At 46.4% G+C, this 26638-nt stretch overlaps 1 protein-coding gene across 1 annotated transcript in view; it reads left to right on the top strand.

Annotated features, from left to right (window-relative positions):
• TDP1 (tyrosyl-DNA phosphodiesterase 1) overlaps positions 1-26638 on the top strand; it is a 65027-nt gene that overhangs the window by 27933 nt on the left and 10456 nt on the right. The window contains exons 11-13 of the mRNA XM_004584345.3: positions 2046-2112; positions 3379-3486; positions 25865-25967. Coding sequence (XP_004584402.2) covers positions 2046-2112; positions 3379-3486; positions 25865-25967 — 278 coding nt within the window. The remainder of the gene's footprint in view (positions 1-2045; positions 2113-3378; positions 3487-25864; positions 25968-26638) is intronic.

The raw sequence follows: 26638 nt of genomic DNA, 5'->3' as shown, positions 1-26638 counted from the left end.
GTGAAAAATTGCCTTACCTTAAAAAAAAAAAAGATTTATTTATTTATTTGAAAGAAGGTGAGAGAGAGACAGAGAGAAAGATTTTCTATTCCTACATTCACTCCCCAATGGCACAGCAGCCTGGGACTCCAGCTGAGTAGCACTGAGTCTGCCTGCCTGTGCCATTTTCCACTGCTTTCCCAGGTGCACTAAGAGAGCTGGATCGAAAATGAGACAGCCAGGAATTGAACCAGCACTCATGGGATGCTGGCAATTCATGGGCATGGGCTTAACCCACTGTGCCACAATGCCAGCCCCTATATTGACCTTTTCTTTAAAAAAAAAAAAAAAAAAAAAAAAAAAAAAGCTTATTTTTATTTTTGTTGGAAAACCAGATCTGCAGAGAGGAAGAGAGAGAGGAAGATCCGTCTGATGATTCACTCCCCAAGTGGCTTCAATGGCTAGACCTGAGCCAATTCGGAGCCAGGAGCCTCCTCTGGGTCTCCCACATGGGTGCAGGGCCTCAAGGCTTTGAGCTGTCCTCAACTGCCTTCCCAGACCAGAAACAGGGAGCCAGATAAATCAGCGCCATTGGGATCCTGGCACATGCAGGGCGAAGACCTCAAGTACTAGGCCACTGTGCCAGGCCCCTAATTGACCTATTAGTTCCATTTTACCATGAACATTCCAAAGCACCCTATCCATTTAAGTTCCAGAACTTACACATAGTATTTCCTTTGGTCCAGCTAGTCCTTGGATCCCCCGTGTCCAGGCCATCATCTGCAGATACTGGGGTTTCGCAGACATTTGTCAACCCTGCCCTCCATTTCCTTCATGGCAGTACTAAGCACTAAACTTGTGTCTGGAATTCCGCAGCACCCTAGATTGTGCAGTCAGGATGAATTAACTAAAAGCCCAAATGGTTATGTACCTCTGGAGAGAGCAGTGTGAGCTGACGTCACCTGAAAGCCAAATGGCCTTAGATTAATTTAGTTCACTTACTACTTACCAAACTCCATGTGGCCCTGCCAGAAAGATCTCAGTCGTGTTTGAAAATATTAGCTCATTTGCTGCCTTTTAATAAATATAAAATTGTTTTACTCAGACTCTGGTACTTTTTCTTTTATCTTCTTCCTGTACCTCTAATAGGCTAGATCCATTCAAGTGTACCCTTGAAAGGGAAACTCATGGCATTTACCAATAAAGCTATTTTATAACCGGTTCTAAAACAGAATGTTTATAGTCTTTTGTGGGAGGAGATAGGACATGCTTCATTTGATATACTGGAGTTGGTGAAAGCCGCCTCTGGGTGTAGATTACTGTGGAGACGTTCCAGAACATGTCTGGAAAAATCACTGATGAATCTACAATGGGAATTTTCTTCCTTTTAAAGATGAACAGAAATTGGCTTCTAATTTGTATTTCCACTTGTGTCTTTATTCTCTTTGCAAGAACAAGGCTTTTAGAATTCCTTTTTCTAAAACTGAACTATTCACTGAACATTTTAATTTAGTTTTCAATCCTTTCATTCTCTAAGAATCTGTTCCACTAAGTGAGAGTCTATTGGGTACAACAGTGTGTGCAGGTGAAGCAGACAACTGAGCCGGCATCCTGAGCTGTCCCCACAAAGGTTGTGGTCCTGGTGGACACAGGCCCCCTCCTGGGATCCTCCTTGTGCCTCTGGGGGTTATTGTGAGCCACAACCCTCTCCCCAGGTCCCCAGGATCTCTTCGATATTTCCAGTGTATTCTGCTACAGCTGGTAAATTACCACTGCCACGTGATCAAGTTTTGCTTTTTATTATTACTGTTGTTATTGAATAGGAAACATCTGTTGTTAAATGTTTATCACTGCTGAGAAAAGAGAGACCCCATTAAAAGTACACACCAAATGCAAATATAGACCTTTTTTTCAGAAAACCATTCCATAAGATGAAATAATGGCAGTAGTATTTTGTTTATTTTCTCTTCTAGCATGTTGTTGATTACAGATTTTCTTCCAGGTGAGAAAGTTTCAAATTGCATTTCTTCATTCTTTATTGTTTTGTTTTGTTTTTCTTTTAAAAGCTGGGGGCTCTCTTCCCTATAGCATCCAGACAGCCGAGAAACAGAACTGGCTGCATTCCTATTTTCAGTAAGTAATTGGTTCAGAATGCTGCTGTTGCTTCTTTAGTAATACGAATGTTATTTATGTCAGTCTGGTAGGATTTTTTTAAGAACTTTATGTAATATAGCTATATTCTTTGGTCTGCATATGCTAGTGATAGAAATAATGTAAAACAAGGTTTTGAAATGTTCTTGGAATAGGTTTTTAATACCAGGGAGTTAAATTTGTCTTGGTAAGGTTTCTATTTAAACATTGGCATTCAGAGAAAAGATAAATAAAAGATCACGCTGGGTGCGTTATCATTTACAGAAGCAGCATTTTAGCTCATTTTTCCAAAACATCAAGCAGAATCCTTGTGTCTGTAGCACCGCATGACCTGTGCCTCCAGCTTGCCTGGGGCAGAGGCCACTCAGCGGGTGGCCCAGGACAGTAGCCACAATGGCATGAGTTTAGGGAGTGGTTGGTGAGCTGGATTAGTGAAAGAAACATCCGCTTCTTCCCCAGCGACAGCACTGGGCATCCTAATTGGTCTAGGCCAGGCTCAGCTCCATGGCTACTCCCACAGGTGTTCATCAGTCTACTTCGCCGGACATTAAAGCAGGATCACATTCCCGGAGAAGGCAGTCATAATTCAGCAGGTCGTTCTGGCACCTCTGATGCTTCTTGATAATATTTCTCTGTGTTGAGTTCCTTTCTGTGCCTTGCTGCTGACTTACTCAATTTGGCCATGGCCCTGCTCTTCTTGCATTGTGATGGTAAAGGGTCCTAAGAAAGAATCATTGCCATGTGCTACAGGCCATTCATTCCCATGGAACCTTAGTTCCACAATGTTGGAAACTTGGAACCAAAACTTACATACAACAATTATCAGCATTTGGTGTAAACATTGCTAGATTTTTTCCCCTTGCATTTCAACATTGGTTCCTGACCCACTGTTTTCTATTTGCCTGGCTTGCATTTTGGCCTAGACTCTGCTGAGCCTTTTAGGAACTCACAGTCCAGCTAGGGGTTAAAGCCCAACAGAAATAACATACATGCACATGTGTGCGTGCCTGTGACAAAGAGGAAGGCTGTATGCTCTAAGGGTATTGTGGATTTTGTGTGGGTAGTGGTCAGTTTTCTTCATGCTTGCACTCTAAAATGCATTTGCATTTGTCCCATTGTCTGAACAGAGTTTACTAGCCTGTCAGGTCACAGAGCTGGGTACTCACCATCTGTCCGATCATGTAGTGTCCAAGTATTGGGATCAGGACTGACTTGTCTTACTAATGACCTCCTCTGCCCTGTCCCTAGCAAATGGTCCGCCGAGACGTCTGGCCGCAGCAACGCCATGCCGCATATTAAGACCTACATGAGGCCCTCTCCAGACTTCTGCAGAATTGCGTGGTTCCTTGTCACAAGGTAAACAGTCCTCATGCTCCTGAGGGGAGAGATTTTCAAAATGTGTTTGTAATCCCTGCTCTGGATATTGATTGGGTTACCAAGAATTATTTGTGCATTGATTGTCATTTATTTAGCGTGTGTGTGTGTGTACACACACGTGCACATGTGCACACTGTATTTAAAGTAGGCCCATGGCTAATCCCTCTGTAGTTAGTGGGACCATCACTTGAATTTATTTGTAAGGATTACATGTTTGTAAGGGTTGAAGTTTGCTCTTCAGTTAATTCGATATTTCAGTGAGAGATCATTAACAGACATTTGGGGTAATATAGAAGAAATGAAATGTTAAAAATTAGTAGTTTTTCCTTTAGTTCTTCCTATTTAGGTAATTAAAATAGGCAATCAAATCTCTTTAAGATTTTATTTTTGTTTTTATTGGAAAGATCAGATTTACAGAGAGAAGGAAAGACAGAGTGAAAGATCTGCCATCCACTGGTTCACACCCCAAAAGGCTGCAGTGGGCGGAGCTGAGCCGATCTGAAGTGAGGAACATTTGCAAGAGAGGATTTAGCCATGGAGCCATCACACTGGGCCCAATCATATCTCTTATGTTTTTTTTATATTTATTAAAATATAATTCACACACATTAGAATTGACCAACTTGAAATTTACAGTTTAAAGTATGTGTACCACACTGTCATCTGATTTTAGAATGTTTCCTCTGCCCTGATAAAATCCTTACCCATTGATATTTTTACATCTGCTTTTATAAAAGGAAGATGAACTGTGCCTTACGAAAATAGAACTGTGGTTCCTGACGCGAGTCTGAACTCACTCTTTATGATTCAGTAATGTAATTGGTGTCAACAGTGACTAATTACAGTATTTCAGAGTAGAAGTATTTCTGTAAGAATGAGGCAGTTCCCATGAACAAATTCTTAAACAGAAGAGCCACTTAGAACTGAAAACCAAGTGCTTTCCTGGTTTGTGGTGAGCAGCAGCTAGACGTTTCACCCTGGCTGAGAACGAGGGTGGGGTGTGGGTCAGATGCAAGAGTGGCTTCCTGGCAGCACAATTCATTGAAAAACACTCTTTGGGGTCCTGGCCACAAGAGTCCCAATGCCACTGTCCTGTCACTGACTAACAGTGGAGCTGCAGGCGGTAGATTTATGGTAAACATTCTATTAAAAGGGGGGGCCTGGTGGCTGCCCTTAGGAGCTGGCTGCTCCTGCTTGGTGGGGGCAAGGGGCTAGAGATGGGTGAGATGCTGCAGCTCCGTGGCTGGAGTGGCTCAGGCCCTGGTGCGTGGCAGCTGGGCTCGCCCTGTTCAGCTTCCCCTCTGCGACTGTACAGCCTGCTTTTCTCTGCCATGCACCTTTACACAGAGGAACGCTCTGTTTCTGAAGAGGTAGATCTCCTAAGTAGGAAGACACAAACGACAGTCCCTGGTGGGGAAGTCCTCAGCTGAATCGGCAGTGTAGGGCAAGGGGGTCCAAGTGTGTACGGCCCAAGGGGCCGCTGTTTGCTCAACTAGTGCCCAGAACTGCATGGAGCGGGGAACGTGAGGACATTGCTAATCCTCTCACCCAATAAGCTTGATAAAGCTAAGTTATTAAAATATTCCCAAGTGAAAATGTTGACAGTTAGGTCTGAATGCTGTGCAGGTTTCTATAAAGCTAGTAAGAACCTGAGGGGCCTGGGTGTTGAGAGAGACTGCATCGCAGTGGCCACTCACCTGACTGTTTAGTAAAGGCAAGGGACTGTGTTGTACGTTTTAAAAACGGGCCTTTAATACTGATCTGCCCTGCAGTGGTCTGCATATTGTCCTCGTTAACTGTATACTCTGGTGGCAAATTGAGAGCACTGGAGAAAATAACCTGACTGCAAGTCTAAAACGCTGTGATTGGAAACATTTTCTCAAAGCAGAGTCTCCTCTAGCCCAAGGACCGCTTCGTTTAAAGACCCAGTTGTTATGTTGTTTTCAGTAACTTAAATGGTGCATCATTTTCCTCAATCAGTGTACCAAAGTTGAGTCATAAGATTCAACCCGTTTTTTTCCTTTTTTTGCAATGCTGGTCAAGTCTCTTACTAATATCCTGCACTTTACATAAAAATTGCATTGAATTTGGAGAGTGCAGTGCCAGCTTTGGTTATAATTCTCTTAACTGTTCCCTTTGCTTTCTGATTTTCCTCAAAAGGCAGGAAAAGAAATATCAGTTTTTTGATAAGCAAGTGCCTTTGTGTGGCCTCCTTATTTTTTCCTGCTGGGAAAGCTGAAAAACATGGAGGTGAAGTAAAACATTCATGTCCACGCAGCGTGAGTTTTGTCCCCACAGAGGGAGTAGCCGAAAGTAGGGTTTGTGTTTCTCCTGCTGTTGGAAAGATGCTTCTCCAGATGTGAATGGTATCTGAGTCTTTGGGTTTGTTGGAGATGGAAAACCTGGTGCTGGGAACCGGGACAAAGAGCAGAGGCTGTTCAAAAGGCCTGGCTTCTAAAACACAAATGGAAATGTCGTGTCTGAGACACAGGGAAGATTCTGGGTTCTCTGGAGAAGCAGCAAACGGGGTGTGTGTACCTATAGAAAAAAGTCACTCTGTGTAAGACTGAATATGTGCAAAGGAGAGGGAGGGCCATAGGTGTGGGGGAACTGGCTCCCACAGCTGTGCAGAAGTCCAGAATCCCTGGAGAGGCCCATAACCTGGAGAGTGGGTAGGCTCTGCAGTACATTCTGGGAGGCTCTCACTTTAAGGGGATAGTTGAATTTCAGGTTTCTGAGAGGTTTGCTTCCCCTCAAAGTGCAACAGAAAGGTGAATGTGCTTCCCAGAAAGCACATCCTGATGCTGCTTCAAAGTCACTGACAGGGTTAAGATGAAAGCAGCCCTGTGAGTAGTCATTTTCTAAAGTTTTTATTGTTCAGTTCAGGAACAGCCTGTGCTCATCCCTGGGAGCAGGAAGGGGGTGTGAGTCCTTCGACACGTGTGATTCCATCCCTGTGATTCCATACCTGTGTGACGATCATAAGCTTTGTTAGAAAGTTCTAGCCCATTTGGGGCAGAGACAGCTCAGTGAGAGCTCAGCTGAGGCTAAGGAAGGAAGTGATGTTTCAGGGTGGCCTGAGACATGCGCCTGAGGGTTAGCCAGGGGTTTGGAAGCAGGCTCGAGCAAGGGAACTGGTGTGGACAGAGGCCACAGAGTTGGCTGAGCACATGGATTTTCAGGGGCAAGTTGAGTGACTCTGTATAGGTAAAGAAGGCTCAGATGCCCACAGGGCAGCTTTTCTAAAACTAAGCACCACATGTTTTCACAGTCGAGTTGCAAAGCTTTCATTGCCAGAGTCTTCACCTGTTAGTACCAGTATTTATCTGTACTGGGCAGCAGGGCACAGCATGACAAAACAATGCTAGCATCTCTTCATTCAAGAAAGTCTCATGAGGCCAGGATGCAAGTTTTATAACAGGCCTTCACAAAGTTCCGGGAAAGGGCCTATCATAAAAAACTATGGGCTTGGCCCAGTGGCTGAATTTGCTAAATCCTCCCCTTGTAAGTGCTGGGATTGCTGTGGGCACTGGTTCATGCCCCAGTTATTCCAGTGGATGATGGTCCAAAACCTTGAGACCCCGCACTCACAATGGGAGACCTGAAGAAGCTCCTGACTTCAGATTGGCTCAGTTGTCTATGGTCATACCAACCTGAACATACCCAATCTCATCAGATTGGCTCAGTTCCGGCCATTGCAATCTCTTGGGGAGTGAACCAGCAGATGGAAGATGCTTATGTTTCTTCGTGTCTCTAAATCTGCTTTTCCAATAAATGTAAACCTTTTTTAAAAAGTTATACATGGATTTCAGAATTCACTAAAATAAATGTATCTTTAAAAAAGAGAGAGGGCCCGGCAGTGTGGCCTAGCGGCTAAAGTCCTCGCCTTGAACATGGCAGGATCCCATATAGACGCCAGTTCTAATCCTGGCAGCTCCACTTCCCATCCAGCTCCCTGCTTGTGGCCTGGGAAAGCAGTGGAGGATGGCCCAATGCTTTGGGATCCTGCACCCATGTGGGAGACCTGGAGGAGGTTCCTGGCTCCTGGCTCCTGGCTCCGGATAGGCACAGCACTGGCCATTGCGGTCACTTGGGGAGTGAATCATCGGATGGAAGATCTTCCTCTCTATCTCGTCTCCTCTCTGTATATCTGACTTTGTAATAAAAATAAATAAATATTTAAAAGAGAGATTAGTTATTTGAATGTCAGAGTTAGAGGAAGGGAGAGAGCTTCTATCCGCTGGTTCTCTCCTTAGGTGGCCACTAATGCCAGTGATGAGCCAGACCAAAGTTAGGGACTTCTCCACAACGCCCATGTGGGTGCACAGATGCAGTCACTTGAGCCTTCTGCTGCCTTTCCAGACACATTAGTAGGGAGCTGGATCAGAAGTAGAGCAGCTGGAACACAAGCTGGTGCCCCTGAGAGATGCTGGCCTCTCGGGAGGTGGCTTTGCTCACTATGCCACAATAACCAGCCTCTATATAGATCATCTAATCCCATTTTCCACAATTTTTTTTGAAGAGCATTGAATCCAGAATTAAATAGGACACAGATTCCAGTCTACTCAGGGGCCCTGGGAGTACCCTGAGAAGCTCAGGACGTGGTGTATGGTGACTGAGTGGTGCCTTTGAAGACAGTTCAGGCTGCAGGATGGAGAAGGATCTCTGAGAGGAGTAAGAGTGTGCACATGCGGCCGTGCTCATGGAGAGGAGCTGGGAGACTCAGGCTGCAGCAACAGAGTGGACCCCAGAAGGCCCTCTCAAGGGAAGGCGGTTGAATGGCGGGAAGAGCGTGGGTTTGGGTTAGGTGGACCCAAGTCCCAGTTTCCATATGTATGAAAGTAGCATGTGAGTGTCACACTGTAAGTTTTGGCGAGAGGTTTTAGAGAAGTGGTACAGAGCTCTTAAACACCAAGCAGTGGAAGATGCTCAGTGAATGACACCTCTTGAGCCTGCTTACAGAAGCTTAATTCTGAATATTACCAATGATTTCTGGGCGATGGTACTCAACAATAAATTAGGCATTCTGTTGAAAGCATATGAGACAACCTCTCTAAAAAGTGTAGGGTAGTAATTCCTTCCAGTGGAGCCCAACCTGGAAATTCAGAGTATGCACCTACAGGAGCTCATTATATCAGGATCTGCCATCAGTCCTTTGGACTGGTGCTTTGGTTCTGATTCTTGGTCACCCAGGGGAGCTCTGTCATAATGTCAGGCCCTTGCCAACATATAGGAGAAAATTGTCCTTCCTGCTCTGCAGAGAGAATCGCCCTTCTCCTCAGGCAGCTACCATGTGGCAGCAGTGCTTGTCTGCATTATCTCCTCAGTCATCACCAGATGACCTCGAGAGGTACTGGTGTCCGCTCCTCGAGGTGAGCATTGAGGCTGCAGGCTTCAGAAAGCTCCAGCAGTTACACTGCTGAGAAGTATCACCCACCATGGTACTACAGGGCTAGAGTGAGAACCAAGATGAGGTTCCTGCTCCTGTGTACTTCGTGCTGGGCTGAGAGATTGACCAGACAGTTCACTATACGCTAATTGCAGGAGTGGTGTTTCTCCAGCTGTTCAGCATACATGGACACTCCTCCCAGTAACACCTTCACTTCCGGCCTTTCTAGTTCTCCTTTTCAACATCCCTTCCTCTGAGAGCCTTTCTTGCCTCCTGTGTCCCCGTGGTTTCTGTGGCACCCTGGCTTTCCTGTTCAGCATGGTCACTGGTCTGATTCCATGAGGTCAAGCCTCATGTGTCTTATTTAGCAGCCCCCAGGGCCTGGCTGGGTTCCTGGCATGTCAGAGGTACTCCATGCGGATTTGTTCATGAGGAGATCAGGGAAGGTTGACAGGGTGGCAGTGAGAGCACTACATAGACTTTGTGGGAACTGAACGGGAAGGACCCTAAGGGCTGATTCTTTAGTTGGGGCATGACTGCTAGGGAGCCATGGATCGATCACAGACATCAGCACAGCGTGGAGGTCATGAAATGGACCTAGTTTAGGCCAGAGGATCGCTAATGTGGGAGCAGATTGATTTGTGACAGACACTTCAAGTGGATCTGCTTGTCTGAAGTCTGGTGTCCATGAAATATATTGGGTGTTCTTTGCACTGATTGTAGGCATCATAAACCTTTGTGACTCTTCAAGGGGAGGATATTGCCTATTGATTCCTGGGCACCAAGGAACCTATAGGGGATATGGGATATATGGGATATGTGCTAGGTGGGCTTTTCATGTTTACTCAGTGGAGAAGTTGGGTACAAGTCAGCCCTCTCAGGTTGAAGAACTACTGGTCACCATGACATGACAGTCCAGACTCGACATACAAAGTTGTATGCCTTCTGTTGTAGGCATCATGTTTAACCATGAATTCAACTTGTGTGTGTTGAACACCTGCTATCTATGTAGCCAGCACTTTTCTACATGCTGGGAATACGTGATCATGAAATACAACTGTTGACTTTGTTCTGTTGCACACCCAAAGGAACAAGTCTATTGAGATAATGGCAAATGGCAAAAAAAAAAAAAAATCTTACCGAGGAAAAGCGAAGTAAAGTGATGCTTTTGGTACAGTTCCTTTGTGTGTGTGTCCTTGGGACATGTTAGAAAGGTAAGACAATGTGTATACTCTGTCAGCGTCCCCAGCTCTCTGTCATAAAACAGACATTTTAGAAGCAAAGACAACAAATAACCTTAAGGACTCTTAGGCCCACCTCTTGCCACCCACTGAATTAGGTCAGGTTTTACTGTGAAAAAAGTTCAATGAAAGTTTCATTTTGAAGTTGGTTCTGGCTGTTGTTTGTAAATATTGAGAGCTCAGTGTCGATTCAGCACAGTCTAAGCACGTTTTTGGTATAATACCTCCCAGGTTCCTCACAACGGTATCACAGTGTTTGTGTCAGTCCTCAGTCCTCTTTCCAGGTGGAGAAACTCAAGCACAGAGTGGGGACACAGGTTGCTGGAGAAGGCAGGCAGACTGGGCTCCAGTGTCCACACCCGCAGACACCATGCAGCAGGGCCTCGAGCACCCAGGTCAGGCTGGAGGCCACTCATTCTCCAGGAGTCCCAAGGAGGGCATTGCTGATACAGTGACTTCAACAGACACCCGGAAGAGGCAAAGGAGGAAGGGGAGCCCTGTGCTCACAGAGCAGAGGGAGAGAGTGCTGGGGTGGCAGGGGCACAAGTGTATAGCGTGCTTACTGAGCAGCAAAGCACTACCACAGGGAGCAGGTGGCTGGGCTGCCTTCACCTGCTTTAGTGGCTCACTTACCCTTGCCTTGAAGCCTGTGAGGTCTGCCAGGCTTTCTGAGGCTTTATTTGTCATGGCTTTATGGAAAGCAGTCTGCCTGTATCTATGAATTTTACATTCTAAATGAATTGGAATAATAAAATGTTTTATGTATGTATTTTCATTCATTTGAAAGAGAGAAGCATAGCTCCATTCCTCAAATGCTGGCTGTAGCTTGATGTTGTCAGGAGCTTAGGATTCAATCCATGTCTCCCATGTAGGTAGCAGGGACCCAAGTGCTTGAGCCATCACCTGCTGCCTTCTGGGGTGCTGAATGCAACTCTGATATGGGATGTGGCCCGGTCAACCACTATGCCAAGTGCCCGGTGCTGGTGGTGTTTTTTAGATGCCTGTTCCATGAGACGGTCTAGACCAAGGCATGGTTCTGATAGAGCTGACTTTTTTAGTTTATCCTCTGTGTGTTTCTCAACATTTGCATTTTGTTCAAAATAATTGCGCAAGATCATCTCATGTGTTCTAGGATATTTGGTAACCTGGCCTTCATGTGTTAACTGCTAGCTCAGTGAAAGTTAAAAAAGTGGGGTTGAGGAGGATGTCCTGTGTGTTTTTAAATACTCCTTAGGTGGTTCCAGGGGATGTTCTCGTTATCCTTGCCAATAACTGCAGAGCTTTGTGAACAACTTGTATGTGAGTGGTACTGTCCCTTCATTTCACATCTTTTCCCACCTCTGAAGCAGGGAGGTGGGGTTGTATTGAGCCTCAGGTGTTCTAATCCAAATGAAAGAGCCATGTCAGACAAATCTAATACTGCATCAGCAAAATTGCAGAAATGTTAAGTTTTAAGACTTGGATTTCAATCAGGAAGGGAAATATATCAAAAGCTATCAACCTATGAGTTCTGACTGTAACTTAACAAGGTACTTTTTGTTTTAATAATCTATATCTGCATATCCAAGAAATTACTGTTCTTTTGAAACCTTGACCAAAACTATTGCCATTGCTCATATCTTTGCAAGATCCCCTTCAGAGTAAGTTGATGTGGCACGTTTAACAGATAAATGTGGTTTCCTAACAGATGGCCTTTGATTTTGGATACTTTGTTGCTTGGCTTTCTGTGTCACACATTGCTGCTAACTAAGGGGCTGCAGAGGCCACAGCTTTACCATCCCGTGGTTTCTCTGGACCAAAAGTCTGTGCACAGTGAGCTGGCTCCTCTGCTCAGGGCACTGTTTATGGTGGCTGGCACAGTGGGACTTACTGTGGCAGTGGGCCCGAGGTGCCCACTTGCTTCCTGTCTGTCCCTGGCAGCCCCAGGGTGCCCATAGCACTTGCATCTTTGTGTGCTGCTTCAGTCCGTCAGGAGAGTCCCCTCAGCAAGGATCCAGGCCCTTCCACAATCATTTCCCTTTTGGTTAATTTGAAGTCAGCTGCTTGCGGCTGGTTCTATGAGATTCACTGCTCAGGGGATTGTGCCGGGCCTGAGCACCGGAGCTTCAGGGCCGTCCTCCAGCTTTATTCTACTGCTGCTATGGGTGTTTATGACTCAGTTTGTTTCAACCATTGAATTCCCCAACCTTGGCTTGAAATAGCTGCTCACTGTTTGCAAAACTGAGGTTTAATTCTCACAGATAGATAAAACTATTCTTGAATATATCCTTTAAAAACTGCCTCTTGGGGCTCGGCAGCGTGGCCTAATGGCTAAGGCCCTCGCCTTGATCCCATATGGCCGCTGGTTCTAATCCCGGCAGCTCCACTTCCTCTCTATCTCTCCTCCTCTCAGTATATCTGACTTTGTAATAAAAAAATAAAATAAATCTTTAAAAAAAAAAAAAAAAAAACCTGCCTCTTGTACTCCAAGGACAAGTGTAAGCAGGAAGTTCTACACTTAGGTGAGGCCAGAAGAGGAAACCGTGAGAGTGGAGAAATGACCCCACCACACAACCCCTTCAGAGAGCCATGTCTCTAGGGTGTGCAGTGTTGTTGGAGATAAGGTCTCACAAGATGAATGGACTCCTGAAAGATGAGATCTCTGAATCTAAAACAGCTTGTCACCTTAGGGCTATGCCTTATTCAGTTGCTATGGTATGTGCATAATACCTGGTTACCCTTGTTCCCTACCCCTCATGAGTGACAGACATACGACTTCCTAATCAAGGAGACTGTTTTCATCCACTGACATTGTATCAGTGTAAAAACTGACTACTAAAGGTCATGGATTGGAATCTTAGAAAGAGGCAGCCTTTAATAGTTTTCATCTTCCATTTTACTTACTCCTTTCAACAAAAATACACCACCATTCTCATCTCCTCTCCTTCATTATACGCTGGGATTGAGGCCCTGCCTGAAATCGCTTGTCACAGATCCCAGGTCATGTTTTACTATATAGTTGCCATAGTTACCACATCACTGAGCATTGTAAAATTGGCCCTGAACCCATTTTCGATGAAGTTTGTGTTTAATGGACTCTGTGCATTTGGAGTTTTTGTTCTACTCAGCGATAAAATGAGCTGGTGATCACCAGGCTTTGCCTCCCACCGGAGCACTCACAGACTTAGTGATTGCTCAGAGTTGGTGTCACCTGCCAGGCTGTCATCCTGGTGCTGGGCTGGGGGTAGAGGCCGGGAAGACTTTGAAAAAGTAAGGAGTTCCCCTCAGCCTGACCACTCTTCCTTTCTAGTCTGCCTCTCAGATTGTCAGTTTCCCTCTAGAACAATTACACTTCTCCCTCAAGATCTATGGCAGGTGTTCCCATTGGAGTGAAATTTTTCTAGCTTAGAAAACATGATTGATTTTTTTTTCCTCTGTGTTTCCAGGACACTTTTTGCTTGATCGTTTGGGGGGAGAAAGAAAGATTTTTATTTGAAAGACAGTTATACAGAGAAAAGGAGAGAGAGAGAGAGCTCCTCCAACCACTCGCTCATTCCCCAAATGGCTGGAACAGCCAGAGCTGAGCCTATCTGAAGCCAAAAGCCAGGAGCTCAGAACTTCTTCCAGGTCCCCCACAAGAATTCAGGGACCCCAGCACTTGAGCCATCCTCCACTGCCTTCCCAGACTATAAGCAGAAGCTAGATCAGAAATGAAGCAGCTGGGACACAAACCAGCGTCCAAAGGGGGTGCCAGCACCATAAGCAGATTAGCCTACTATGCCACGGAGCCAGTCCCATTGCTTGATCCTTTTTCACACCTTCCCTGTAGTTTCTTTGTGGGCCTGTTTGTGTCCTTGGCCTCTGACACGTGTTGGAGGCCAATGAATACTTGATTTAGAGCTCTGATGTGAAATTTTTATTTTCTTGAAATAGGTAATACAAAGGTTACTTGGAAATGGTCACAGCAAAATATGCTTCATAGAAATAACTGCAGCATGGATTTCAAGGTTTTTGACACCAAAATAAGCTTTTATCTTTCTAATTCCACTTTCCATAATTTTTTACGTGTTTTTTTATAGAAGCACAATATTAAAAAGGGATATAAAGGAAGTTCCATGTGTCTTCCCTGTCCTCCACTGCCATGCTCCCCAGCTTGTAACCACTGCCACTGGGTGTGTGAGTCAAACAGCTTTTAGCCCCCTTGGCCTTTTCTTCTCTCTTTTTCTTTTCTTTTTTTTTTTTTTTTTTTTTTTTTTAGATTTATTTATTTATTAATTCAAAGGCAGATTTACAGAGAGAGAGAGAGAGCCATCTTCCATCTGCTGTTTCATTCCCCAAATTGCACAATGGGTGGAGCTGAGTGAGTCTGAAGCTGGGAGCCAGGTGCTTTTTCCACATCTCCCTGTGGACACAGGGGCCCAAGGACTTGGGTCTTCCTTCACTGCGTTCCCATGCTATAGCAGGGAGCTGGAGCAGAGGTGGAACAGCCACGACTAGAACTGACACTCAAATGGCCTGCCAGTGCTGCAGGTGGAGGACCTGGTTGTTGAGCTAGTGCACTAGCCCTACCCATCAGAATTTTCAGATGCAGGATCTGCAGGTGCGTCAAGCAGCAAAGTGTGGAGCAGATAATCTGAGAAAGGGGCCAAAGAGCCAAGGCCTAATTTGGGATTTCCTTGCCACATAGACCTTTACAATCTGTGCTTCTATTCACGTATAGAATGCTCAGAAGATAGTGGAAGATCCAATCTATCAGTGATATCTGAAGAGTTACTGCTTGATTTTTTTGTGGTCCACTTGTTAGACCTTGGGATTTAAGCAAACAGCCTACAAACCTTTACCTGTGTTGCACATGTAGCACATTCTTGTGTAATATGTAGCCTAAAGACTTGTCCATATATATGTACATCTCTGCCTAAACCCTGTATATGTTAGGTTTAAAACTGGTTCCAAATTACTGCATTTACTCAAGACAAGTACAGCTAAGCAGATGCACCCATCCAAAGGAAACTTGAAACTAGCAGTTTAGCTTGCACTTGTATAATATTACATCGGCTGGCAGTTTTCTCCTATGTCTGACTGCTGGCTTTTATGGAGGGCTATTTTTGGATTTAATAAGATTTTTCCTCCCATTTATCTTGATGCAACAACAAAATCATCCCATTTTTGATGGGCAACCTGTTGTTCTAGAAATTATTGGGCCATGTTGACAAATAACAGCATTTAAATTTTACCACAGGCAAGATGAGCTTCAGAAGCAACCTTGGCTAAAAAGATTGTGCCCTGATTTAACTGGCTGACGGGAGGAGAGCAGTTAGGAAGGCTGTGCCTCGTGGGAGGGCAGGAAGCAAGGCGGATGCTGACGTGTGCTGGAGTGCTGTTATAGTTGCCTAGCAACTAGGAGCAGTGCGGGATTGTCGGGGATGAGCAGAAATGTTGGTGCTGCCACTCCAGGAGAAAACGAGACAAGTGCTCAACTACAGAATCGCCATGGCCTTTTTGGAGAAGCATAAAAGCCATTCCGTCCTCCGCTTTTCTGTGTGCCTGTACAGCACTTCTTTAATGTCTGCGCCTTTCACTTTGTAACCATCTTTTACTTTTTTCAAAACATCCTTTGTCTGAGTTTTTTGGGTGAACACTAAATTGGATCTCTTTCTCTCTCTCTCTCTCTCTCACTCTCTCTCTCTCTCTCTCTCTCTCTCTCTCTCTCTCTCTCTCTCACACACACACACACACACACAGATGTGACAGGGTAGGCTTGGTTGCCTGGCACTGCTGTGGCTCCAGGATACTGAGATTTCTTGGTATGCCTCATGTGCTTTGTTACAAATAATAGTTGTCATTCTGAAAAATCTACAGATTTCCTTGGTGTTCCAGATAATTCAAGGTCATAGCTCCTCCCTTGCTGTCTTGCTTTCTGGTACCAGCATGCCCTTTACCACCAGCCTTAGTAATTCTCATGAAACATCATCCCTGATGAGGAAAGGCCTAGGAGCACCGAGCTGGGCCCCCAGACCCTTGGCTGCTCAGCAGCACTGGTCATGCGGTGCCCCTGAGGCTGGGGAGGAGGTGCTGTTGGAATGTCTCCCACCAGGGACTTGCCTCTAAAGACACCACCCCCACGCCAGTGAATAATAGCAGATTGTGGTATGGTGTTTACTGTGTGCTGGTCAAGTCCTTCATTATACTAAGCCATGTCATCCTCCCTTGTAGAGATTGGAAAGCTCAAGTGTAGAGAGCTTGAGCAGCGTACTCCCAGTGACCCTGTTGGCAAGCAGGAAAGCTGAGAGGCAAGCCCCAGTAGTCTGGTGTGTTTCTGGCCTAGCATTTGGTTATGGTTGGTGAATAAGGCTGGTGTGTTGCCTCTCCTGGGGAGCTCACACTGCAGTCAGTGTATCCCTCTTGTCCCTCTGCTTTGGGGCTAGCACCGCTATGTAAGGCTCTAGGGAGAACACATGGATCAGAATCTTCACTGCAGCCCAGCTTCCTAAAGCAAAACGTGCCCAGTCTAACCTCCTCACTGCACACACTGTCAGCTGCTTCTGCTGAGCCAGGCCCCCTGTCTTCGCCCTGATTTCCCAGGCATATGAGAAGGCCCTGGATCGGAAGTAGAACAGCCCGATCTATAACCGGCACCCATAAGTCTCCAGTCTTTAGTTTGCTTTACATGATTTCTTTGAACAAAGCATTCTTCAAGTTAAATAAAAATTTAACCGTTATGAAAATCATTTCTCTGGGCCCATTCTAATATTGCTTAATTCTCTAAAAGTGTAATACTTGGAATAGGCATTTGGCGGCACTATTAAGACACCACTTGGAATGCCCGTCTCTTAGCAGAGTTCTTGGGTTTGGGTCCTGACTTGTTTCCACTGCCCGATTCCTGGTAACTGTACACCCTGGAAAGCAGCAGGTGTAACTGGGTAAGCAGCAGCAGGTAACTGGGGCCCTGCCCCTCGTGTAGGAGGCCTCAGTTGAGTTGCTTTCAATGTGTCTGGCTTTGGCCTCTCTTCGTCCCAGTAGTGGAGGGAGCCAGCAAATAGGGGATCTTTCTCCCTCCACACCCCCCGCCTCCCCGTCTTTCCCTTTCTCCTCCCTTTACCCCTTCCTCATTCTTGCTTTTTCTTTCCCTCTTTTGCCTTCCTTCTCCTTTTCAAATGAAATTTTTCAACATTTTCAATAACCTTATCTTATGATGCGCTTTACAATTTATTAAGCACTTTTACCTAGACTGTTTCATTTCATTTCTCATTATAACTCAATACAATGAGCAGATGGTGTTAAATCTGTGTAAGTGAAGAAATTGGAGACCAGAGTATATACCACAAGGCAGCAGACCCAGCAAAAACCAAAACTCAAAATCCTCTAAATCTGTTGCTCTTTTCAAGTCTTTATATTTATTGCCAGGAAATCCCTTTGAATTCACTTACTGAATAAAATAGAGGCTCACTGTATTTCTGCCTTGGGGACTTGTAAGAATTATGAAATCTGTATTGCAATCTGGAAAGTAATTTTAGATTCACCTACCTCGAAAATTTTGTAGGACTAGGAGGCCTAATCTATCTACCTTCCAGAGAATTCTGTCAGTGAGTCACAGCAGAGAAGGACTAAAATCTTCCATAAATTTTTTTCTATTTGCGAAAGGTATTTATTTGGTTATTTGAAAGAATAATCAAGAGAGAGAGATCTTTCCATTCACTGGTTCACTCTCCAAATGGTCACAACACCCAGTTCTGCTCCATGGCAAAGCCAAAAGCCAGAAGCTGTCTTGTTGTGTCCCACATGGGCGCCTGGGCCGTCTTCTGCTGTCTTCAGGTGCATTAGCAGAGAGCCGGCCAGATCAAAAGCAGAATCGTCGGGGCTGGAATTAGTACTCTGATATGGCACACCACTTGCCTTCCTTTAAATTTAGCAGTGTGTTGGTAATGGCAATAAACAACTTTCATTAAACATTATTTGTGTGCCAAGAACCTTACACATTGGGCTTAAGCCTCATACTCATTTGATGAGTCAAGTTTATTACCATATTTACTCATAGGCTAGGAACCTGAAGATCAGCACTAATTGAGATCAAAATGCATTTAAGTTCAAATCCTGCACTCACTCACTACCTTACTGTGCCTGCGTTTTGTAGTTGTCCATAATCTGACTTTAAGCTTTGATTTTAAACAAATTCTCTAATCACAGTGAACAAAATGGTTTTAATAAGTTGTATCTTCTAAACCATTGTATATTAGCCTCCTTTCTTGCCTCCCTAACACCTGCAAGGCTCCTGTGCTGGGAGCACAGGGGCTGGAATAGCCGAAGCCAGCTTCCTGAAGGCCATGGAGGACAGCTCAGCCAGCCAAAGATATGGTGTAGAAGGCGTCCTGGACAAGGAAGTGATGTTTGCAGAGCTGTGGAGGCAGTGGTAAACAAGACAGTGAGTAAACAGATAGTAAGTCGCTGCAGGAGAAGTCAGGAGGGGGTTTGGTCAGATGTGGTGTTTACCCTGTGCTCAAGGAGGATGATCACATTGATGCTTTCTAAGAACCATGAGAGGAAGGTGCAGAATGAGGAACCTGAGACAGGCAAACCTTACTGGTTCTAGGGTAGAAAAGGCCCAAATGAGTGGGATCTCCCTGGAAACAGAGGCCGTTACATGGGTGAACAGCATGGATAACAGACTGTACACAGTTGCCTATGCCATAAACAAGTCCAAAGTGTCTGAGGTTTTGATGCTGACCGAACGATGCTGTAGACAGAAGAGAATTCAGGGGAGAGCTGGTTTTCAGAGGAGAAAGCCCATGAATACATTCTGGTTTTTAGAGTGTCAGGTTTGGGGTACAATTGGAACATACAGATGGAGAGATCCAACTTGTGATTGGGGGTGCCAATTTGGATATTTGGTCATGGATCAAAACCAGAGGCAACCAGGACACAGCCTTATCAAGTAACAGTTGTGGTTCTTCAGTGGAAAAGTCCCAAAGGAGAGAATGATAGACTCAGCCAGGGGTAGAGCATAAACCTATAGGATTCAGGTTGGGGAGGGCAGCAGCTGAAAGAGAAGCTGCATCTGAGAGCTAGGAGAGAACCAGAAAAGCCAAGAAAGAGGGGCTGGAAAAGACGGACAACACAAGGCTTTGTCAGCCATGGCCCTATTGCCATGTGGGGCTGGACAGCTCCTTCTTAGGGCACTGTTCCTTGCGTTGTTGGCTGTCTGACAGCGTCCCTGGCCTGTATCTAGAAGTTGACCATCTCCACTTCTAACCACTAGAAATATCTCCAGACATTGCCAAATGTCACTCAGAGAAAAATTCATCCCTAATTGAGAACCACTGGCCAAGAGGAGTACGTTCTATAAAGAGACAGTCTTGGTGGGTGTGATTATTATTTGAGTTGAGAGCGGAATGGGGACAGAAAGAGAGAGGAGAGGGAAGGAAGCCAGGGTGTGGACAGCACCTCTGCAGAAATGCGGAGGGCAAGGCCAGCCTCAGGCCACCTCAGGTATTCTCACTCCGAGCATGTTGCTTTTCAGATTGTAATGCTAGTGCCTAAGCAGCTAGAAGTCTTTGGAAAACTATGTTTTAGGGGACAAAAAAAAAATTAAGAAGTGTAGACACTGCTACTAATTCTTACTTAAGAATAGTGTATTAGTCTGACACATTAAAAAAAATGGACTGTCCAGTACATACCCTTCCAAGTTCCAGAGGCCTCTGTTTAGACAAGCATGCATAGAACAACCACTCAGTTTAAACCTATTTAAAGCAGATCTGACTGACCATGGGTGAGGTTCCTAGCATCGGAGTTGGTGATGTTAGGGGACTGCAGTGATGGTGTCTGAGAAGCAGATGACATAGCCCTGGTGTGCCATGGGGAAGAAAGGGACTAGCTGTAAAATAATGACGAGCAGCAGATGTGAATGATAGACTGAGAATGTTTGCCTTGCTTACCTGTACTCAGAATCCTCCATAAGGAACAAGCTGCTAGTCAGTGGATAAAATTTTGAGACATTCTGGAAAGGTGAAGAATGGACCAGAGAAGTTCCCAGCCTCACCTCTCATTTAAGGGTACATCCAGGCCTGGAACCCATGGGGTCAGGCACGGTACCAGGGCTGGCAGTGCTAGGGGCGTGATTTTTGGGCTGCCCTGTCCACCCTGGGTGTGCAGCAGGGAGTCCAGCCAAGGCAGGATAAGGCCAACACGCAGGATGTGGGCACCAGGCCTGCCCTGGGAGCTCCTGCAGTGGGACTTTAGGTTTCAGGACCTAAAGTGATGGACCCCCCATCTGCAGATCTTGTGAGAATTGGATGTGAAAATGCATCTGTCACCCAATTCTGCACTTGGTGATCATTTTCTTTGCAGTTTTAGCAGCACTTCAAATTTTACTAGTTCAATATATTTCATACACAAGCACACTACAAAAAGTTTGTGGAAAAATCAAAGTGAAGTTTATTTTGGTGGATGGATTTTTGAAGCCCATAAGTTTTCTTCATCATGTATGTTTTCCCTGAAGACCTTTGTGGTTGTCACTTTGTGATGGAAATTTTAAATGCTCTTTTCTCAACTTATCTTTTCTCTGTTTTCTTCATGTTTACCTCACTGAGTCTGGACTTTGAACCACTAGGACAAATTTTCTCTCTGTTATAAGGAAGTTCATCAGTGCTTCTAATTCTTATACAGTTTTACTGTTTACATGTAGATCTCTGACCCATTTATGATTGTTTTTTAGCTTACATGTAAGGAATGGGTCAGATTGTAGACTTGCCACATTATCATTATCATTTTAAGTCCGTTTTGAATTGTGATGACAAGCTTAGTGATAGCTTTGTTTCCTCTTTTCTCTGATAGCCTGAACTTTGAAACAGCTCGAGCTTATTTCCTCTGTAATTACTTAATTGAAACCCTCTTATTGGCACTGAGTTCTCCGATTTGCTGTCCAAAACTGCCCTTATTTCTGCCCTTTATTTTTAAAAAAGATTTACTTATTCGCAAATTAATTCTTTTTTAAATTTTTTTTAAAGATTTATTTATTTTATTACAAAGTCAGATATACAGAGAGGAGGAGAGACAGAGAGGAAGATCTTCCGTCCAATGATTCACTCCCCAAGTGAGCCGCAACGGGCCGGTGCGCGCCGATCCGAAGCCGGGAACCTGGAACCTCTTCCGGGTCTCCCACGCGGGTGCAGGTTCCCAAAGCTTTGGGCCGTCCTTGACTGCTTTCCCAGGCCACAAGCAGGGAGCTGGATGGGAAGTAGAGCTGCTGGGATTAGAACTGGCGCCCATATGGGATCCCGGCGCGTTCAAGGCGAGGACTTTAGCCGCTAGGCCACGCCGCTGGGCCCCGCAAATTAATTCTTACACAAGCATACAAACAACTAGATTCTTTTGCAACAAGAATATCTTTTCCCTACCATGTGTGGAAACGTTACTATTTGTCAGAAGAAACAGTCCAAGGGCATTGCAAGAAAACCCTCAATAAATGCAAAACCAAAGGCAGCTTATTTCTGTGTTCATCGGTGGCCTGTGTGCAGCTGTGTGATTTTAGGACAGGGGCTTAGACCAGCAGTGGCTAGGGGTGTCGGCCCTCTACATTCGCTGCAGAACCCACTGTGAACCTTCTGTGCCACCTGCCCCAGTCATCTAGAAATGCAATGGCCAGAATCTGGACCTGTCAGCCGCCACTGTGCAACTACTGTCCAGACTCTAAATGATGATGAGATGTTTTCTCAATAGACACATGTTCCTGTAACAGCAGTCATCTCTTGAGATTCATACAGCTTCTAACAAAAACCTCGAAGCCAGCCCAGTCTGCCGCCCTAACACTACCCAAGCCAACACTGGCACTGGCACCTGCTACTATTACCAAGATTGAGACTTGGGAAAACACGTGCAACAGGATGTAGTCCAGAGACTGTCTGGGCAGCCCCCTCTCCTCTCTGTGCAGCCACTTTCCAAGTATACCATCACAAACGTTTCCATCAACTGTCCTTGGACAGAAGATCCGTGGAGAAACCGGAAACCTTCTGTTTGAGGGTAGAGGACATAGACAGATGTGGCCTGTGTGAGCATGGCTGCCCCTTATCTTACAGCTTTGTTCTCCTGAGCTAAGAACTGTCATTCTAGAGGCGGGAACCTGAAGCCCAAACAAAGCAATGTGGTTTGGGAATCCAGAGTTGAGAGGCCAGGACCAAAACCTCCACTGCCAAACTGGGTCCGGGGCCCTTCTGCCAGCCTTTGCTTTCTTTTCTTTCTCTTTCATGTCTGTTACATGTCACTCCAAGTTCTCCTGAGATTTCTTTTAGGGGTTGCTTTATCATTGTTTACTAAACACGAAGTTTACTGTGAAGAATGTCCATAGTGGGACAGATCGCTGCTATCGTGCAGGGGATCAGCCTCATCAGTGAGCAGCCACGTGTTGTATGTCAGGCCAGGCTGTGGCGCCAAGGGCCACAGTCCGGGAGGCACGCAGAAGCCACAGAAACTCGTTCTGGTAGCACTAGAGGCTACAGTTCCAACTGCCGCTGCAGGCCGTCTGTCAAGGCTGCAGAGGCTGCCAACTCGTCACGGTCTCCTGGGGACAGCAAGAGCACAAGCCTCATTTACAGGAGCCCCACCCACAGGACGTCATTACCTTCTAGAGGCCCTGCGTCTGGTACTGTCCCACTGAAGGCCAGGATTTCAACATGGGGATTCACGGGGGACCCAACACTTAGTCCATAACATGTGGTAATGGGTCAGTGTGGCTAGGCTGGACTTCGTTTTCCAGAATTCCGTTTCTTCCCTATTTTCAATTAGGATATTTGACAAGCAGAAATGCTCGCTCATGTTCTCTCTCTCTCTCTGTTTCTCATACCCATGGCCACTGTATGCTGCTTCCCTGAGTTGTACCCTCCAGCTCCGATAAGCCCTGGACCTCCCTAGATTTGTCTGGTTAGCTCTGTGAGGAGGGCCCCTGGCTTCTGCAACACCTCAGTGCCAGAGGCAGCAGAAACTGACGCAGGCTTGTGTCCTCAGGGGCTGCAGCTTCAGCTCGTGGTTCCAGCTAGCTGCTCTCCAGGTCATATCTATCCTCTGTCCTATGGACTTCGTGTGCAGCGCTGAGGCTGAGACATCAGCTCTGCCAAGACTAACCAGCTGCCACAGATACATAAATACACATATATAAACTGTATCAGCCCATACTTGTGTTTCATTGGCTGGTGATTAGGCCCCAGCTGACACACCCCTATTAATGCAGTTTTACTTTGTGAGTGGCTTGGCCCAAGTTTCCGGTGGGGGCTCAGAGCACAGGACGTCAAGTCCCATCCCGTTTAAGTCTCCGTCTTGTGCAGTCGCTTCCTGTGTCAGATAATCCAAGGTCAGTTAGACACATCGCCTCCTTAGAGATGTAGAAGCCTTCAACATCTGACAGCAGTCGCACGTAAGCCACAGCACGAGCTGTGGGGACAGATAGCAGCCCAGTCTAGACGGAGACAGGAGAGAGTGGAAGAACAAGAGCCCAGGGAACAGTATGGCAGAAAGGAACCCTCCACAGAAGCTGGGACGTACAGGACGGTGGATCCTGAGTGGGGTCCGCAGGAACTAGAAGTCCCGTGGGGTAATGGGAACAGGCTTAGCTTTGCAAGCTGCCCTGCAGTATTCCATGGCTTGTGGAAGGTGCTGGGGTTTCTGCTCTCACCCTGGTATGTTCTCATCCATGCCGCAGGCAGGGTTAGTGTTTGGAAATGTGCCCCCAGTCTTCCTGGCTGCCCAGGCACCTATGACTCAGAGGATTACTCAGTATAAAACCAAGCACTCAAGGTGACATTTCAAGGCTTATTGAGTTACCACCTGCACAGCCCACCAGGACTCTGCCTCTCATTTCTCCTGCTAGAGCTGAGGTTCTGGATGCCTGGACTTCTGCTGGAAGCCGAAAGCATGGGAGGGATTGGAGGCCACCACCTGACAGGGGCTCCTCGTGCTTTCCCGTAGGCTTCACTGTAGAGTCTGCCTCCGAGTCTTGGAATGCAGAGAAGACACAGCAGGGCAGCAGGATGAGAAGCCTCCTGGAAGGTGCCTCTGACCTGTGGCACACGACGTGGAGCCACAGGGGAGCTGCCCAGAGGTGATCACTTGAGATGCAGAAAGTCGCCTCCACCTCACACTCACTGCCTGGCTCTTTTGTGTTTGGTGGTGGTTTTTGATTTTCAGCGTTTGGTTTTTTTCTCCGCTTTTCTTTGTTTTACTAACAAATGAGAGATATGAAAGTAAGTTGCTGCTTGGACTTTTAAAAAAGAACATTTGGGGGCCCGGCAGTGTGGCCTAGCAGCTAAAGTCCTCACCTTGAAAGCGCCGGGATCCCATATGGGCGCCGGTTCTAATCCCGGCAGCTCCACTTCCCATCCAGCTCCCTGCTTGTGGCCTGGGAAAGCAGTCGAGGACAGCCCAAAGCCTTGGGACCCTGCACCCGCGTGGGAGACCCGGAAGAGGTTCCAGGTTCCCAGCTTCGGATCGGCGCGCATCGGCCCGTTGCGGCTCACTTGGGGGGTGAATCATCGGACGGAAGATCTTCCTCTCTGTCTCTCCTCCTCTCTGTATATCTGACTTTGTAATAAAATAAATAAATCTTTTTTAAAAAAAAAAAAAAAGAACATTTGGGCTGTCACAGCAGCCTAGTGGCTAAAGCCCTCGTCTTGTGTGCACCGGGATCCCATATGAGTGCCGCTTTGTGTCCCGGTAGCCTCATTTCCCTTCCAGCTCCCTGCTTGTGGTCTGGAAAGCAGTCGAGGACGGCCCAAAGCCTTGGGACCCTGCACCTGCATGGGAGACCTGGAAGAGGCTCCAGGCTCCTGGCTTCAGATTGGCTTAACTATAGCCACTGCGGCCACATGGGGAGTCAATCATCAGATGGAAGATTTTCCTCTCTATAGCTGACTTTCCAATTAAAAATAAAGAAAATATTTAAAAAAAAAAAAGAGAACATTTTTCCCAGAATCAGTTCACGTGCCCTGCAGTTTACATGTGGCCCATCTCAGCAGTGGCACCCGTGCCTCATTTCCGAAGCCACTGAGGCCCTGTGAGTGCCTTTTCAGATGAGCACTTGGGCCAGCCTTTGCTGCTTTTCCCAGGTGCCATAACAGGAAGCTGGATTGGAAGTGAAACAGTCAGGACTCTCAAACAGACACCTATACAGAATGTTAGCACTATGGGCAATAGCTTAACCCACTCTGCCACAATGCTGGTTCCTCTTAGGATCTTTTGAGTATATCCGCGCCTTCTTGTCCATGCAGTGCCTGATTCTAGACACACCATTTCTTTCTAGATACAAATATCAGTCACATGTCCTTACAGCTATTTTCTTTACATTAAAAACTTATGAAAAAAAAAGAACTATGAAACTTAAGATACAAGATACAAACTTAAAGTAACACTGACATGGTTTTTCATTAAATGCTACTTTTATGTACAACAAAACCAGAATTTCTAGCTACACTAAAGTCATGAAAAGGAAAAGGGACTTTGGACCGGAGGAAGTAACAGAGGCAGGATAGTCATGATAATAGCCGCCTCGGGGAAACACAGTGTGGGCGAAGCTGTCCTGGATCAGCGACTGGGTACGTACTGAGCTTGAGCATGGCTGCGTGGCAGGACAGATACGCCCTTCTGAATCCTGCTGCACTCCGCCATGACTGCACCTGTATCGGCTCTGACTGGAACTCCTGCTGCTGTGAGAGTGTGGCCCTCCCAGCGCCTCCTCCCTGAGCCAGCCCTCTGTGTCCTGTCTCCACAGCGCCAACCTATCCAAGGCCGCCTGGGGCGCTCTGGAGAAGAACGGCACGCAGCTGATGATCCGCTCCTACGAGCTCGGAGTTCTCTTCCTCCCCACCGCCTTTGTAAGTTCGTACTCCCTGCTACCCTCTTTGCTCATGTGAGAAACAGGCTGCATTGTCGCAGGCACCTGTCCAGAAGCAGAATTGAGCCCAACCCAGAGCTGAGCTCTTCACCCCTGGCTGCACCGACTGGCTCCTCCTGGATGTAGCCAGACCCCTGGCCTCAGGGCACAGGGCCACCCATGGCTGGTGGTGCTGCGCACAGGGCATTATGGCAGTGCTTAAGTGGATCTGGTGATGCGTGGTATGAAGCTTTCTCATGGCACAGGGGACTGAATGACAGGTCACCGAAGGAGCAGCCTAGCCCAACCCAAGACACCTCAGTCTGAGCCAATGAGCAGATGCAGCTGGGAGGCCAAGAGCCTGGGCAGAGGCCCTGAGGGGAGTGTAGGATTTGGATACAGGGAGGTTCGGATGCTCATGTCATCTAGAGTTCAGGGAGTCACCAGGGACACGTGTGCCCTATCCAGTGAGTCCCCTGCCAAGGCACCATGTTGGAAGATCCTGCCTCTCTCACGTTGAGCATAACCTGCTTGTCTGCAGATACGTGGCATCTCAAGAAGTGGCTGGATGTGGGTGGGGACCAGCCCCAAGATCACCCCGCCATTTCCTGGCACTCACTCTAGACACGCATGTACAGGTGGAGCAGTTGGAACTGCCTGCACTGTGAGCTG

The sequence above is a fragment of the Ochotona princeps genome, chromosome 26 (assembly GCF_030435755.1).
Source record: "Ochotona princeps isolate mOchPri1 chromosome 26, mOchPri1.hap1, whole genome shotgun sequence".
Classification (NCBI taxonomy): domain Eukaryota; kingdom Metazoa; phylum Chordata; class Mammalia; order Lagomorpha; family Ochotonidae; genus Ochotona; species Ochotona princeps.
Note: the sequence above shows the minus strand (reverse complement) of the source record. Positions and strands in the feature narration are given on the sequence as shown.